The sequence below is a fragment of the Mangifera indica genome, chromosome 11 (assembly GCF_011075055.1).
Source record: "Mangifera indica cultivar Alphonso chromosome 11, CATAS_Mindica_2.1, whole genome shotgun sequence".
In the NCBI taxonomy this organism is placed as follows: Eukaryota; Viridiplantae; Streptophyta; class Magnoliopsida; order Sapindales; family Anacardiaceae; genus Mangifera; species Mangifera indica.
Window position 1 is genome coordinate 7,927,919 of NC_058147.1, and position 17,746 is coordinate 7,945,664.

At 32.1% G+C, this 17,746-nt stretch overlaps 4 protein-coding genes across 4 annotated transcripts; 2 read left to right on the forward strand and 2 right to left on the reverse strand.

Annotated features, from left to right (window-relative positions):
- Positions 1-55: 55 nt before the first annotated feature.
- On the forward strand, positions 56-1,776 carry LOC123229367. Its single transcript, XM_044655136.1, has 4 exons — positions 56-142; positions 252-408; positions 544-708; positions 1,095-1,776. Exons 1-4 carry the CDS (start codon positions 89-91, stop codon positions 1,442-1,444), a joined length of 726 nt encoding a protein of 241 aa, XP_044511071.1. The 5' UTR covers positions 56-88; the 3' UTR covers positions 1,445-1,776.
- On the reverse strand, positions 1,753-3,299 carry LOC123229366 (polyadenylate-binding protein 3). The gene is made up of 3 exons (XM_044655135.1): positions 3,176-3,299; positions 2,376-2,558; positions 1,753-2,271 (listed from the first exon to the last, which is right to left on the reverse strand). The coding sequence occupies exons 1-3, from the start codon at positions 3,188-3,190 to the stop codon at positions 2,047-2,049; spliced, it is 423 nt and encodes a 140-aa protein (XP_044511070.1). The 5' UTR covers positions 3,191-3,299; the 3' UTR covers positions 1,753-2,046.
- On the reverse strand, positions 3,194-4,747 carry LOC123229706 (polyadenylate-binding protein 5-like). Its single transcript, XM_044655621.1, has 4 exons — positions 4,031-4,747; positions 3,834-3,911; positions 3,601-3,690; positions 3,194-3,472 (listed from the first exon to the last, which is right to left on the reverse strand). The coding sequence occupies exons 1-4, from the start codon at positions 4,745-4,747 to the stop codon at positions 3,194-3,196; spliced, it is 1,164 nt and encodes a 387-aa protein (XP_044511556.1).
- Positions 4,748-11,984: 7,237 nt separating this feature from the next.
- Positions 11,985-15,967, forward strand: LOC123229362 (putative laccase-9). The gene is made up of 7 exons (XM_044655129.1): positions 11,985-12,111; positions 12,277-12,428; positions 13,197-13,441; positions 13,540-13,665; positions 13,748-14,339; positions 14,538-14,890; positions 15,617-15,967. Exons 1-7 carry the CDS (start codon positions 12,022-12,024, stop codon positions 15,805-15,807), a joined length of 1,749 nt encoding a protein of 582 aa, XP_044511064.1. The 5' UTR covers positions 11,985-12,021; the 3' UTR covers positions 15,808-15,967.
- The last annotated feature ends 1,779 nt before the right edge of the window (positions 15,968-17,746 follow it).

Below are 17,746 nucleotides of genomic sequence, written 5' to 3' on the forward strand. Positions count from 1 at the left end.
AAAATTTCCATCTAAAAGCTCTCGGCCAAACAAAATTCAAAACCCTAAATCTAAATACAGAAATCAAATAAAAATCTAAACTAAAAGAATGCCAAACACCATCTACATTGCGCTCCAATGTTGTCAGTGCTCAATGATGCAGGCAAAAATATCCGTTTCTCTTTATCTCTATCTTTGTGTAACTTCATCATATTTTTTTTGTGTATATAGAGTTTATTTGCATTTATTTGTGTTTTGAGTTCAATTACCAGGTGAAGCAGAAGAAGAAGAGCAGCAACAAGTGGACGTGCGTGGTTTGCAACCAGAAGCAGTCAGTACGGAAGGTGTTTGCGCAGGGATTCATGGCCAAGGATCTTCGCGGTTTCGTCCAGTCCTTCAACATCTCGCGTTCGCGAGAAACAGAACAAGGTGTTGTTCGTCCTTTTTATTCTTAAAGATTTTTTTCCCTCTATTTTTTGTCTAGAAAGAAACCTACGAGTATAAACCGAAGACTCAAACTGGGAAACAAACCTCTTATCAAATGCTTAATTTTGATGGATGTAGGTGGTGTGGGAGATGGACTTGAGGCAGAGATTGAAGTAGAGATGACAAATAAGAAACTCAAGTTGAATAAGTATCAGACTATTACTGATGGAAAATGTTACGGAGTAGCAAAAGGAGACGATGAACTTCCCAAAACATTTTTTGACTCTCTAGGTCATGGTCAAGGTAATTGGAAACTTCTTTGTTTAGGTGCTTGGTAGACCGTTTTGACCAAGTGAATTATTTGCTACACCTATGGATTATAAAGTTGTAATTGTTTGGACAAGGGCTAGGTTTGGACCGAATTAGATCAAGTTTGATTGCCACCCAATTGATCATATATTTCAATAACAAATGTTTGTTAAGTTTGGGTTTATTTTATTATATTGAGTTTGAACTTGACTTTAATTTTGTAATAACTCATTGAACTCGAATATATATTTGGAGTTTGATTTTTTAGAATTGAGTGAAATTTGAGCAAACCAAAACTTGAACTTGACTCAATTTGAATTATTCTATACTATTTTCATTGAACTTATTTTTATAATATTGTGACTTCTGTCAATTTGAAGTTGGAGATGAGGAGGCTAGAGCTAGTTCTACCACAAAGCGGAGCAGTCTCTTGGCTCAAGATGACAAGGAGGCGATAACCATGGCTGCATCAAAGTGGAGCAATGATATGACTCAAAATGACAAGGAGCCAACGCCAAAAAAGACCAATGTTGTTTCAAAATGGAGCAGTTACATGACTCAAGATGATACAGAGCGGACGTCAAGCCAGGCGACAATGGCCACGTCTTCCTCAAAATGGAGGGATTACATAAATCAAGATGACAAGAAGCCGCCAAGGACAGAAGAGCAAACAAAGACCAAGGCTGCATCGACAAGGGTTAACCAGTCAACTTCGAATTGGTGTGAATAGATGACAGGTGACGAGGACCAGAGGCCCCATTTGCCAACAAGAGTGGGGAAGGCTGCTTCGAAATGGGACAATTACTAACCCATGAGGAAGATGGCTTAGAACGAGTGAGTGGTAGAAAGACTGTGGATCACATAGGTGATTGGAGCAATGGTGTTTTTGAGACCACAACAAATGATCAGAAGGTAGAAGATGACATCCACCCTGATTTCATTTGAAGCTTTCCGATACTATAAACCTTCCACTTTTACATTAGACTGTTTATGCAACCGTGCAATATGTGCTCAGATGCATCAATTACTAAAGAGTCAGGCAAATGCTTGGAAAATCTTTAATTACTATGTCATTCAAATGAAAACATAACGTAAAAATAAATAGAAAAGCACATCGATTGTAATCCTAAAACTTAAATACCTTTGGTATACTCCACACTGAATCAAAAGCCTAAAAGAATTTCAGCAAGTTACAGACTATAAAAAAATAAAATAAAACTAGGAAATTAGTCTAGGAGAAAACCCCATAAACAATGACAGCACGTAACCCTTAAAAAATGAGCTAGAAACCAGGGACCAGTAAATGTATTTACCCAGAAGAACGAGGGCACTTCATTCATTCAGTGCCAATGAACCAAGCTTATCGTTAATGTCAGATCTTGCAGCAGCTTCCTGAAGTACAGCCATTGCCTCAGCCACCTTTGTTTCCAGAGCTTCAGGAGACTCGATAAGATGGAGCACTTCTGTTTGGTCCATCTCCAGCAACATTCCAGTCACCTTTGATGCATGAACAGGCTCAACACTCTCCACAAGGGGATAAAGCTGTTCACCAAGCATCTGAATATGGAACACGATAAGTAACCCAGTCGAACTTTCAAATTCAAATAACACCCAAAACTTGATCAACTTATTTAAAAGAAAGAGAAGAAAATATTGCATACCCTCGTGCGGTCGGTTGAGCTGGCAGACGCCAAAGCAGATGTAAGTGTTGAAATTGGTACTGACCCAGGTCGTGGGGTTTCAAATGGAGTCATAGGCATTCCGGAAGCATCAAAGGACATAGGCATCATTGAAAAAACAGATGGGTTGATTCCATTTCTTTCATTGTTCAGGTATCCAAGTCCCTATAAGAGTAATCCAAAAGTTGAAAATGAGGAGTCAGATATAATATCAGAGATGAACAAATAATTAACATTACTCAACAGATTACCTGAACACGAGCTTAGACTTGTAATCGCCTAATATTAATCATAGAAGTTTTCAACTAATATCATAACACTTCTAACACAGCAACAGTTTATACTAACCAAAGCAGCGCACCATTATCATCAAGATAAATCAGCCAAATAGCACTGACAAGTTTTAATCTAAAACAGAAACTGCTTTTGTAGGAAGTCAAATATTATATATATATATATATATATATAATAAAATAAGAGGAGAAAATAATAGGCAAATCTCCTAACATATAATTTGTTAAACTGTCATAATATGTCAACTAAGCAAGCCCCAGCCTATTAAAGAAAAACCATTTTCACTCCTAGCCTATTAAAGTCTAAACATGAAAAGATTAAGAAAGTTTTGCATATCAAGGATCCTTGAACAAGTCTTGCATTTGAAAAAAAAAAAATCCCTCATGCTTGTAAGTTTGATAAAATAGCCATACACAAGACAGGATTACTATTTGGACCACTTGAATGACACAGGGAAAGGAACAATTTGAGAAAGTTTTTTATTGCACCTGTGACTGCTGCATTTGTTAGGGGTTTCCACTTCGTCTCATGCCCCCCATTCGCTGCCCTGGTTGTCCTTGTCTTGGAAGATGATATGGCATTATATAATTTGGTCCACCAGGACGCATTCCAGCATAAATTTGTTGCTGAAAACTGTACCCTGCAGGCTGGGGCATTAAACCAGGAGTACCCTGACCATAGTATAGCGGCCGAGGACCAAGCCTAGGTGCCCCAGGATGATAACCAGGAATTCCTGAAGGCAGAGGTGACACTGCACCAGGTGCTCGGATTTGAGCAAAATGTGCCTAAAAAGGAAAACCATGATAATATATGCTTCCAAAGCAAGGCATTAATAAAAAATCTACTTCAAGAATGACTATATCTATAATAAAGAGTCTCCAATATGACCAAAAACATGCAACCAGAAAATCACCTGCATCCAAGCCTTTCTTTCATCTTTGCGTTGGGCCACAGCCACATAGAGAGGTTTCTGCCCAATCATCTTCCCATGCATCTCATTCAACTAAAACCAAAAAAAAAAAAAAAAAGAAAAGAAAAGAGAGAGAGAGAGAGAGAGAGAGAGAAAAATTTTATACATAAAGAAAGAAAGGCAAAGGCAAAAGCATGGTCGACATAAGATTTGAAAATGAACAGTAAGAAACTTACAGCTCTTGTGGCTTCCTCGGGTGAAGAAAAGGCAACAAAACCAGAGCCTTTGCTCATCCCATTCGAATCAAGCAAGACCTGGAACAGTTATATTTAAGGGGGAAAAACAATACTAAATATGAACCAGTATAAAAAGCAAAGTAATAAGAACAGTCAAAAGAGTTACTAAAAAACTAGAAAGTTACACAAAACAATACCTTGCACGACCTTATAGTTCCATATTCAGAAAATAATTCCTTAAGTTTTTCATCGTTTATGCTGTCATCCAGATTTTTCAGATATAAATTAGCAGCTCTCCATTTTTCGTATCTACTGATTCTTTCCTGTTCAAATTTAGCTTTCAACTCTGCCTCCCTCTCAGATCTCTTTTGCGCTCTGCCCACATACCAAACCTTGTCACCATCAGCAGTCCCATTCAACTTCTCCACTGCAGCAGCAGCAGAATCTGCAGTCTGGAAATTTACAAAACCAAAACATCTAGACTTTCCGTTTGAGTCCTTCATAACTAGTGCACTAGTGATGGTACCATAATGGCCAAAAACTTTCTTAAGGTCCTCATCAGTTGTCATTTCAGACAAATTGTTAACATAAACATTAGTGAACTTAGGTGGAACACTTTTCTGTTCCCTCTGTTGGCGTCGAACAAAAAGACCAACATAAACTTTTTTATCATTTAACAGCATGCCATTCAACAGTTGAATCGCATTTTTCGCAGCTTCCTCATTTTCATACTGCACAAATCCATATCCTTTTGACCGACCAGTGCTGTCGACAGCGACTTTGCAAGAAAGTACATTCCCAAAGGCAGCAAAAGTCTCTTGCAATGCCTTGTTATCAATGGATACATCCAGGTTCTTAATGAAAATATTGGCATATCCACTTTTGCGGATGCTGGGATCTCGATGAGAATACATAATCCTTATAGGTTTCCCATTGATAGGAGTGAAGTTCAAAGTCTCCTTGGCATTGGCAGTTGCAAATTAAAATTCATAGACATGGTCAATACAGCACTTAAGAAAGAATAAGAAAACATAACAAAGAAAAGAGTTACTCAAACTCATATGGTTAATTAATCTGGCTGTAAATACAGCATATGCAGAGCAAACATGATTCCAACTTTCCAATTAATCAATCACTAGCTACATCATGTGTGCTCAACTTATCTGTCTGTATATGAAACATAAAATCCTAAACATAATAAGATTACATAAAACCTAATGTAAATCACAACCACCAATTTCCACCAAAATTAAAGTAAACCAGCATAAAAATATTTTTTAATTTCTAGTAGAATGTTAACCTTAATGGTAAAAAAAATCCTACTAAAGTACTGGTAAGCATACAAACTTAGCCTAATTGAACTGATTAAAAAAAAAAAAAAAAAAGAATAAACAAGTCACTAGCAGTAATCTGTGGCATGACTTAAAATCCTTCCTATTAACCCCAATTGTTGAACTTCCGAAAATAAACTCAGCAGTCAGCGCACCAATAAATATATTATGATTGACACCCTTCTATTGTTTAGCTACTGTATCTCAACATTCTATAATGCATATAATATATTTAGATTAGATTTCAATTTCATAACTTTAATTTGATAATCAACACTAATTATAAATTAGCAATCTACTCATTAAAAAATTAAAAATCCCATAAAATGACCCTAACCCCACCCAGTAAACAATACATATTTATACAGAGAGAATCACCACACATTGATAAGATAACACATAATAATAATAATAATAATAATAATAATAATAATAGATGATTCTCCAATTAAAAAAAAAAAAACTAACTAACTTTGCACTTTATCCAACAACCACCAACATTGATCACACAAAGGGGGCGTTTGGTTTGGGTAATGTTTGATTACTAAAATAAAAAGATTACCTTGAAGATAGATTACTTAGAAGATTACTGGGTATAAATGATTACTATGTTTGATAAAATTTGATAGGTATAAATAATTATTGTGTTTGGTTAAAGGTAATAAAAGATAAAGTTACGGTTCAAGATTATGAGACAAAACTTTATAAAATAAATCAAAGAAGCAAGGTAAAGTGTAATTCTCAAAGTCATAATTTTTTAATTTTTAAAAATCTAAACTCCTGTGTATGAATAAAATTTTGTTAAAAAATTCAGAAAATATTGAAAGCAAAATTATTATTTAATAAAAAATTAAAGTTTTATTACATTTTTCCTCCTTAGTTCAAAAATCTAATAATTTTCCTTACACAATATTTGAAAAGTAGCAATTTCACTCTTAGTGTTTTGAAACCATCAATGTTGACTTTCCCTCTCAGCTTATTTCTTTCTACCTTGTTGTTCTCACCCACTGACGACAGTGATGTCCTCCAACGAAGATGATTTTGTCTTTGTCGGAGTTAATTGCTTTAATTGATGGGTGGGAATAAGTCGATAGGTAGAGATAACCGTGGTTAGAGGATGAACGCGATCAGAGATGGTGAACTTTGCCATTTTTTACGATAGTTTCAAAACTTTAGAAGTGAAATTGTTACTTTTCAAATTTTGGATGGGGGGCAGTGTTAGTTTTCAAACTTTGGATGGGGGGAAATGTTAGTTTTCAAACTGAGGGAAGAAAAATGTGATGAAACTTTAATTTTTAATATTATTTTTTAAATAATTATTTTATCCTTAATTTTAACAAAAAAATTTAATAAAATTTTGTTTATGAGTGAGATTTTAGATTTCTAAAAGCTAAAGGGTAGGAGTTTGAAATTACACCTACCCTTGAGTGGGAACAAGTCTTTTGGTCTAAATCAAAAAATTGCTTTTAAGAGATTATAAAATATAAAACGATTCAAATATTAAATAACTATTAACTAAACTATCCCACTTTCATATATATTTTTTTATCACAATTGAACTTTATATATTTAGATTCTGGTTCCAATTCCAATTCTGGTTCTTTACAAGATGAAATCAAAACCAGAATTAAAACTAGATGGTTCTACAAAATTGAAATTGAAACCTATCCATAATTAACTGATTCTAGATATAAACTAGAGTCAAAAGTTAGATACTCGTGGTTCTTGTTCTAATTTTATTTTTTCACTCTCACCTAATGTCCACCATTAAAATTTTAAGAATTTGAATTTTACTTTATAATGCTTTTACACTTATTCTAAAAGTTCATACGTTCAAATGCAATGTTGACGATGAAAATTGCAAACTTTGGTTTTTCAAAGCCAATAACCTATCATTAACCTTTTAACTTACACATCAACAATCTTCTAAACCACATTAGCCTAATTTGAAAAATACACTTACGACAGATAAAAAATTTAATCAGCACTAATTATAAATTAGCAATCTACTCATTAAAAAATTAAAAATCCCATAAAATGACCCTAACCCCACCCAGTAAACAATACATATTTATACAGAGAGAATCACCACACATTGATCACACAAAATAAGTTCTCATAAGACAAATAACTAAACAATGTTTATAGACACATATATAACTTTTATTTGGCATTTCTTTGGGTTGTTTATTTCTATGAAAGGTATTTTTATTCAATTTATTGTAATATTTTGTTAAAAAATTATTATTATATTTTATCTCAGTTATCCCCTATATGTTAAATAATAATTATTTTTCAGTTAGTCGTAGTCAATCCACTTTAAAGGCGGTTCTTAACGTTCCAACTTAAACCATCACTGCCTGAATCTTCAAATATATTTCTTTGGTTGGTGAGACTGATGCGCAAACCACCAAAAGGCACGCCCAAAGTCAAAACCTACCAAAACGACCGCGCGCAACCAAACAATTAGCACCCAAGACGCACGTCCAATGCGGTTGGTGTTAGGTTTGGGTCAATTATTGTACAATGGACTACGCAAAAGCTTTCCTCATGTCTCACTGCTAGAAGAAAGTTACGGTTCAAGATTCTGAGACAAAACTTTATAAAATAAATCAAAGGAGCAAGGTAAAGTGTAATTCTCAAAGTCATAATTTTTTAATTTTTAAAAATCTAAACTCCTGTGTATGAATAAAATTTTGTTAAAAAATTCAGATAATATTGAAAGCAAAATTATTATTTAATAAAAAATAAAAAATTAAAGTTTTATTACATTTTTCCTCCTTAGTTCAAAAATCTGATAATTTTCCTTATACAATATTTGAAAAGTAGCAATTTCACTCTTAGTGTTTTGAAACCATCAATGTTGACTTTCCCTCTCAGCTTATTTCTTTCTACCTTGTTGTTCTCATTGAAAACATAGCAGTTCACCAAAGTCATTGAAAACATAGCAGTTCACCAAAGTCAATTACTATCAACGTCTACTTGCAACCAGCATTCGAATTCACAAACATGTTTCATTTGTTCATTGATAAATAAGGGAAATGCTTCTTTTAATGACCAATTAACAACAATTAATTCAATAACTAACAATAAAAATAAGGCCAAACGACCATTACCCCTTAGTTTTGATGTGTTTTCAAAGCAATATCTATAATGTTTGAAAAACCTAAAGTTTCACTCATAGGTCAACTGGGGTTAAAATTTTTTGTTAGAGGCAAAAGTAAAATTGTTATTTACTAATAATATTTAAAAAAATATAAAATCATTATATTTTTTCCTAAGTTTAAAAAACTAACTATTTCATATTTACTTAAAGTTTTCTAACTTTGAAAAGTCATATTCTTCTCTCTCCCCCCCCCCCCCCCCCCCTTAAACTAAGGTTTTTTTCTTCTTCTCTCCATCACCAACGACCTGCCCTCTCTACTCTAAAACATTGACCGTCACCTCCCCTTTCTAGATCTCTTTGTCTTTGTGTCTCTTCGTTAAGATGAAGAGATTGATCTCTTCGTTTCTCAAGCTTATGAGTGAGACTTTGAGTTTTTCAAGCTTCGTGAATGTGACTTTAGGAATGCATCAAAACTTAAGGGTGAATAAGTCCTTTGGCCTGAAAATAATATGCTTAACATCGAATTAATTTCACATATTTTAAGCTTAGTTGTGTTAGATTGATCTTGATAGAATCATGCAATGGTGTCCCATTTCTAATAGCGGTAGATTTATAAAACAAACTATATGACATTTCATAAAATATAAATGAATGTTTAAAATATGCAAGCCTTGAAATTAAAATTAAATTTATAAAGAAACTTGGAATATAAAATAATCTCTCCGAATCTAATACAAACCAGTATCTAAAACTAATTTGTATATTTTGACCGCTTCCATATGTAAACAGATCTTGTTTCCTAAATAGATGCATTGTTTATTGGCCATTAGCTTTTTTTAATTTTTGTTTAAAAACCTTGCAAGGGATTTGAAATATGAATTATAGAATCATAATAAATCGACCAAATGTTATGACAAACATTAACCATATTAGAATTGTAACTTACAAGTGAGATTGAATTACTTTTCTTTCTAAGTCAAACCTTAAACTTATAACATTCCTTTTTTTCTTGTATTACCGTATGTGCACTTTCACTCATTTTCAACAATAGTAAAAGCTTTATTTATGGTAACTTTGTCATAAGAGCCCTAACAAAGACTTTATATGAAGACTTAAATTGTTCATTAATAGCCTTTAGTAATTGTTTGATATTGTTGTACTTAGGGTTTGAACTGAATCGAGCTAACTTGGTTTCCAAAGTTGGCTTGGCTCAAGAATGACAAAATTCATGTGAAATAAATTTTTTATATTTACAATGATTAATCACAATGATGTCATATTACTATATGTGATCCTAAGAAATTTAATATATAATTTTGGTATAATAAAGGTGTTAAAAAATTTTTTGAATGTGGACAAACATTGATATTGTTTTAATTTAATAAAACTTGGGTAAATATATAGTCCAATGAATTTTGTTGTATAGATATACCCTGATCAATTTTGTTAAATATCCCATACACTTCATAAATGAAATCTGGGTTGTAAAGATGCAAGTGTGAGCTATTAAATTTATTGGAGTTTTGATGGAAAGACTCAATAAACTATTATAAAAGGAGACTATGTCTCCTTTCCCAATGCACACACAACAATCTTTCCATTAAAATATCGTTGTTTTGGAAATATACGGAGAAGGAAGACCAATTTCATCTGATTGATAATTGATTGAATTTAGAATTAATTTAACATCAACTATGACTCATCGGGTTTATTTAAATGTTTAAATATTTTAATTTCAAAAATTCTATAACCTATATGTGTAAGAATTTTACTGTGATTTATTTAATTAATTGCATGAATGTAGTGTTGAATTTGTATGATTAATCTCACAAAGATGTTGTGACAATTTTATTATTAATTAAAATTATACTAATCATATAACATCTGATTTTCTGCATACAATACTTAATAAATTATTTAATAAATAATTTCATGTAACACCCCAGGTCCAATAACCCGGCCCACTGTTAAGATATTGTCCACTTTGGACACACAGTCCATCATGGGTTTGCTTCTGGGCTTTGCAACCCAAAACGCGTCTTAACAGTTTAAGGAGCTCACAGGCTATTTAACCAATCCAATTCTCCCACCACTAACCAATGTGGGATCCATAGCAGAGCACACACAGACCCAGCATCTCTCCCGTGCTTTGTCGATGTGGGATTCGCCTAAGGGTATCACATACACCCTCCCTTACGGGACTCAGCGTCCTCGCTGAGGTTTGCCCCACCATCGTTCAAGAGGACACGCGGAGTTGCTCTGATACCATTTGTAACACCCCAGGTCCAATAACCCGACCCACTGTCAAGATATTGTCCACTTTGGACATACAGTCCATCATGGGTTTGCTTCTGGGCTTTGCAACCCAAAACGCGTCTTAACAGTTTAAGGAGCTCACAGGCTATTTAACCAATCCAATTCTCCCACCATTAACCAATGTGGGATCCATAGCAGAGCACACACAGACCCAGCATCTCTCCCGTGCTTTGTCGATGTGGGATTCGCCTAAGGGTATTACATTTCATTTATTCCTTAATTAAACATAAAATTAATCTATATAATGAATTAAAATAATAATTCATTTACGTAATAAACATTGAATAAATTCGATAAACGAAACTGAAATCATCCAATTAAAAATAAAATTTGGCTAGCAAAATTTCTTATCATATGCATTATATAAAAGAGATATGTTATGCATACATATTTTTTTATACTTAATTTGAGTATATAAATTATATATCATTATATAATTGAAAATTAATTTATCTATACTTCAAAATCATTCAATCATATGATAACACATTATCTATATACCTAAATTATATATTAAAAGTGTGTACGTATAATTTTATCATAGATTCAAGTTTAAGTCCCATATATGCCAAAACAAACTTGCCCTTGCAAGGCAATGGAATATTAGTCATGTTAACTTAATAATCATCTCTTACTTCTAGTAAGGTTTTGTTTCGGATTGATCTACCCCAATATAAATCTGACTCTAAATTAATCTATAAACTTTGATTTTGACATTTTAAACATCATTTTTTTCATTTCCACGTCATATATAATGAAATATTCTATCTATGTACAAAATCAAAATTACAAGTAATATAAGGGAAACCAAAATTTTGCAGAATATATAATTAACCTACCCCCCATTGCATATCTTCGTCCTTTGAATACGACGGCTTCCAAACACACTGAATTACATGAAATGGTGTTGAATTACTTGCCATGGCTTTTTTCATTTTGGGGCCCAATTATTGGTGCTGTAGTATGGTCCAAATGTTGCAAATGTGTTTTATTTTAGGGGTCAATTATTGGTTCATTAAATAAGTGGTATTTGTCTCTAGGCGGAGAGGTCGGGGGAAAGTTTATAGTGGATCTAGGAGAAAAGACGCTGGAGGGTTGAAAATGAAACCTAAAAGGGGGAAAACATGATTTTTTAAAATTTAATCCTAAAAAAATTATTAATTTTCTAAATTAAAAGAGAAAATGAGATAAAGTGTTATTATTTTTAATAGATTAATAGTTAAATAATAATTTTATCATTAAAACTAATTGATTTTTGTTAATTTTAAATATCTTTGAGAAAGAGTTTAAATTTTTAATATTTAATAGGTATTAATTTGAGAATTCAATAAACCCTGGGTGGGAATAGATCTTTTGGCCTTTTCATAACTATAAAAAGAAACGTAGCTAAGAGGCCTTCTAAGACAACCAAGAGCATACGAGTGCTTTGAAGATAATGGGTTTTCTTCAACAGTTGGTGGTAATCAGTGGATTAGCTTTGCTGGTCTGCTTGGTGCAAGCGGAAGTTCATTACCATGACTTTGTTGTAAGAGCTAGCTCTTACTCATTGATCTTCACTTTTTATTCTTGCTTTAAGGACATGGCCGAATGACTGATATCTCCGTGTTCATACATATTTGTATGCATGTATAGACCTTCGTGTGACTTCTTCTTCTTCTTCATAATTGTTTTGTCTTGTGATGATATGTAGCTTAGGGAGGAAAATTTGACCAGGCTGTGCAACACCAACAAAAGGATGCTGGTCAACGGCCAGTTTCCTGGGCCAACCCTTTATGTTCACAAAGGTGATACTATTTTTGTCAATGTCCATAATCAAGGAGGTTACAAACTCACAATCCACTGGTATTTTTCTCTCTCCCTTCTCAGATATTACATATTATATTGAATCAATAGCCATATAATTGGTTATTATTTTATCTTTGGTTTTTAACTATCTAATTATATAATAATATATCGTTATTTATACATATAATACTATTCTATATGAAATTAGATACTGAACAAGGGGAAAATGACTTAAAATAATATGAACTAAACATTGGGTGGGAGTAAGTCTTTTAGCCTTATAAATAAGTTTGTTTTTCTTTTAATCACAATTAAATTTCCTAACATGTTTTCTTTTATTAGAAATCATGATTTAAAAATTTTATTTAATAAAAAACCCGCAGACCAACCTGTTAAGGTCTTGTTGTGGGTTTTATAAATTTTTAGCTGACTCAACATGAAGGATAACATGCCTTGAACTCAATAGATCGCATTAGAGATGACCCACCCACTAATGTGTCTAGGAGTGGGCAAAGTTTGTGAGAATTAATAGACACAAACAAAGGTTTATCTCTTTATTATTATTTTTTTCATTTTCACACACACACACACACACACACACACACACACACACACACACACACACATATATATATATATATATATATATATATATATATATATATATCTTAAATGATATAAAAATAGAGACTTAAAAAGAGTTTTGTTACTTTGTGTCCAATAAAAATTATATTTTATCTCTTTAGATTCCATTTAATATTAAATCTTTAATTACAATTTCTAAATATAACGAAAACAATTATGTGTGAAATTTCTATTTAACAGGCATGGGGTGAGGCAGCCAAGAAATCCATGGTCAGATGGTCCTGAATACATTACACAATGTGCAATAAAACCAGGGACAAATTTCACCTATCAAGTTATATTTTCTGATGAAGAAGGCACCCTTTGGTGGCATGCTCACAGTGATTGGACAAGAAACACTGTTCACGGCGCCATTGTCATTTATCCTGAACAAGGATCCACCTATCCGTTTCCTCCCCCTTATGCTGAAGAAATTCTCATACTTGGTATTTCGCATTTCATTTACAAATACTTCTGAATATGTAATTAGATAGACAAATAATATATCATAATGTGATTGAGTATTTTTATCATGTTCTTTCAGGATCTTGGTATATCCAAGATGTCAATCTCTTAGTCGACTATGACCTAGAAACAACAGCAGTTTTACCCGTGTCGGATGCTTACACAATCAATGGTCAACTTGGAGATTTCGCCCAATGCTCTAAAGGTATACACAATAATCCACATAAAACGAAGAAATATTTGTGTAGCCTTTACAAATGTGTGTTTGATGAATTATATGTTAACAGAGCACACATATCGTTGGATGGTCGATTATGGGAAGACGTATCTTCTCCGTCTAGTGAACGCAGTGATGAATGCAGAAATGTTTTTTGCCATTGCTGGGCACAATCTCACAGTCGTTTCACAGGATGCTGCATATCTCAAGCCAATTCTCACAAGCTACATCGTCATTGGCCCTGGACAAACCATGGACGTTCTTGTTACGGCAGACCAAAAATCTCTGGGTGGCCAATATTATATTGCCGCCAGACAATTCTTTTCTGGCCAAACCAGTTTCACCTCATATGACAAATTTAATGTCACAGCTATTCTCCAATACATCAATGGAAACTACACACAGGATCCAGAAACCATAGAGTTTCCCACTTCTCTTCCTGATTTTGAAGATTACAATGCCTCAGTCAGCTTCAGAAACAGAAAAAGGAGCTTAACGGTTCAGGATGTGCCCAAGAATATTACTACCAGAATGTACATTGCGGCCGCTCTAAACCGGTTAATGTACAATAATTCAGGAAATATTACTTCCCGTTTAGCTGCAAGCTTGAATAATGTCACCTGGGTTAACCCTTGGATAAATGTCCTTGAAGCCTATTATAAGTAAGATAGTTTTACTAAACAATAAAACTATACGTATCCACTTTGATTACATAAATGGATACATATTTGATGTGTGTTATCAAGTTAATGAGTTATTTATATACTCATTAGTAAATACACATAGTATTACTTTTGACTAAAACTCCCCTTAGGGTATTGCAAAAGTAACAAAAATGATAAACCTTTTAATTGGTGTAGGAACATGACAAGATTTTATACTGAGGATTTCCCAGACTATCCTCTAGAGTTCTACGATTTCGTGTCGGATACCATAAACACGACACAATCGCTACTGGCAACGAAGGTGAAAGTGCTTGAATACGGTGAAGAAGTGGAGATCGTACTTCAAGCATCCAATGTTTTGAATGCATCAGAGGATCATCTCATGCATCTTCATGGACATAGCTTTTACATGGTTGGAGCTGGTGGAGGCAATTTTGATTTTGATGAGGACCCTGAGTCTTACAATCTGGCTGATCCACCCCTCGTCAATACTGCTACCCTTCCCAAAGATGGATGGGCTGCTGTTAGATTCAAAGCACTTAATCCTGGTATGTTTGCTCTTCACTCAAATTTTGATTTCAGGAGTAAGATATCACATAAAAAGAAAAAAAAAAACTAACCACGATCAGACAAATATTTGGTTGTTATAAGTATCCTTTTCATTATTTTAATGATTATTTATTTATACTTTTGTTAAAAATAAAAAAAATTATGACTTTAATTAGGAGAAAATAATTGTTAAAAATTTATTTTTCATCATTAAAAAGTTTTAACGACAGAAATAATTTTCCCGTTAAGAAGTTTTAACGATAAAATAAATTTCATCATTACTTGTTATTATAGTTTTCTTCGTTAAAAATAATAATGACAAAAATATTTTTAACAATAGAAATTATAACGATAGACGATAACAAAATTTTTTCTGTTATAAATTTTTAACGATAGAAAATAGGCTTTTAATAATCATATTTCCTTTGTTAAAGTCATAAATTTATCATTTTTAACAAAATTATAAATAATTGATCTCCCAAATTATGAAAATAACACTTATAACGATCGGATATTTATATACTTCTTATTTTTCTTTTAGTGTCACTACAACAAATTTTATAGAAGGTGACAAAAATTTTTGTCTCAAAAAATAAAAAATTTTGTTCTTAAAAATTAAAAGAAAAAGGTCTTTAAAAGTCAAATATTCCATCCCTAAATTGAACATTTGTTATAGTGTTTATATATACATATAAATTTGATTAATGAATGATGAATTTGGGCAGGGGTGTGGCTGTGGCATTGTCATTATGATAAACATTTAACTTGGGGAATGAACACCGTTATTATAGTGAAGAATGGGCCAACCGTTGAGACATCTATGCTTCCGCCACCAGCTTACATGCCTCCTTGTGATGCTCCTTCTACAATTCAGAAGAAGACATCCCAATTTTCAAGCAAACAAACGACTGTCTAAGTGGTTTTGTTTTGTGGCAAAGAATATTGACTATGGGTTATGTATTAGCAAATGATCTACGACTAGTTAATTGATCTTATTATGAATAAGTTAGTACTTCTATTAAACTTTCAATTTTAATGAAGAATTTAATGAAAAAGATTAAAATAATTTTAACTTAGACTTTCTCCTTAAAGGTTTTAATAATCTATCAGTTTTGGAATATATATATATAACTATATATGATATAATTTTTCAATAAATAATTAGATATACAACTTGTTTTTTTCATATTTATTTTATCATTTTCTTTACATATATATTCTATACATATTTCATATTTATTTTACACGTTTATATTATGTTTTAGAAAACTATTATTCAATTAATTTTATTAAATGATATATATATATATGTGTGTGTGTGTGAATGATTTTAAAAGGTTTAAACTGTAATTCAAATCAAATCAAACCGTATTTTTTTAGTTTGGTTTAGAATTTTTCACACCATTTTTTTGTTTAATTTAAAAAAACTTTCAAACTATATTAAATCAGACCGTGTATACCTTTAAAAAATGATAATAAATACATTTTTAAAAATTATAATTTTCATTTTGGAATTTGTTCCCACAAAAAAAAACGTAAAAATCATAAATGACACTGCCTAAATAATTGTGAAGTCAATCTCTTAGTCTGCTAAAATAATTAAATATTTTAAAACCAGCTTGGACAACTTTTGTGCAAAGACGGCGGTGGGTTGTGCTGCGCTAGCTTCATTGTGGCTCATTGTGCTTGCAGGTAGTGCCAAGCCTACGGCCTACACAGTCACCTAGCCTTCGTGTTGGATTGGCCCATAGAAACAAAAAGACCCACAGCACAATCTTATATACATAGAGTCATGTCACGCCGAATTCTAAATAGGTTAGCCAGTTTTTATATTAATAAAATAATAAATTTAAAAAAATAATTATTTAAATTTACTAATATAAATTTTCTTCTAAATTAATACAACCGAGGATAGTAAATTATAACTCAATCCTCCAAATCACATTTTATTATATTTTTAAATGATATAAAATTATTTTCTATTATTAATTGTTGTATTTAATTAAAGAAAACTTTTTATTTTATTGGTGATACCATCATGGACTTGTATTCTCTAACTATGTCTTTTTAACTTATTTGACATTTGAGTCAGAACAACTATTTTTTATACGCTCAACCACAAAGAAGAACAGAATAACTTGTGTGGGTGATTGTCTAACAGTGTCTCTCATATTTTTTCTGTACTTGCTACTACCACCATTTCATTTATGTCTATCAATAACTTAGTTTCTCTTTTGCTTTTACAATTTTGTTAATTATTATTATTTTTTAATATTTTGATAATAAAATATTTACTATATTTTAAATGAAAAAAGTGTTCAAACAATTGAAACGATTTCACTTTTGTAGAATCAATTGATCAAGAATGGGTGCAGTATAAATACTGTAACAGAGATCGTGTAAGGTTTATGTTATAGTGTCTACATTGCATCAATTCATTATCCATTGAGTCTATAAAAGTGAAATTATCCTAATCAGTTGTACAACTTTTTCGTTTAAAGCAAATTAAGTTTTTTTCGTTATGAAAATATTTTAATAAAAAATAATAATTAATAAATTTGAAAAAACAAAAAAAAAATATTGTTAATGGACATTAAGAGAATGCTAACAATAGCAAGTAAAATAAAATTTACGAGTGATAATGTTTGAAGGTCATGCACCTGAGTTACTCGGTTCTTCTTGCTAGTGGAACATATGAAATATAGTTGTCTTGGCTCAAGTGTAAGGTGGTAAACCACGAAGACATAATTAAAGAAAGCAAATCTATCACAACGACATCGATAAAATAAAAAAGTTTCTTTTTAATTAAATATGATAATTAGTAATAGAAAATGATTTTACATCATTTGAAAATA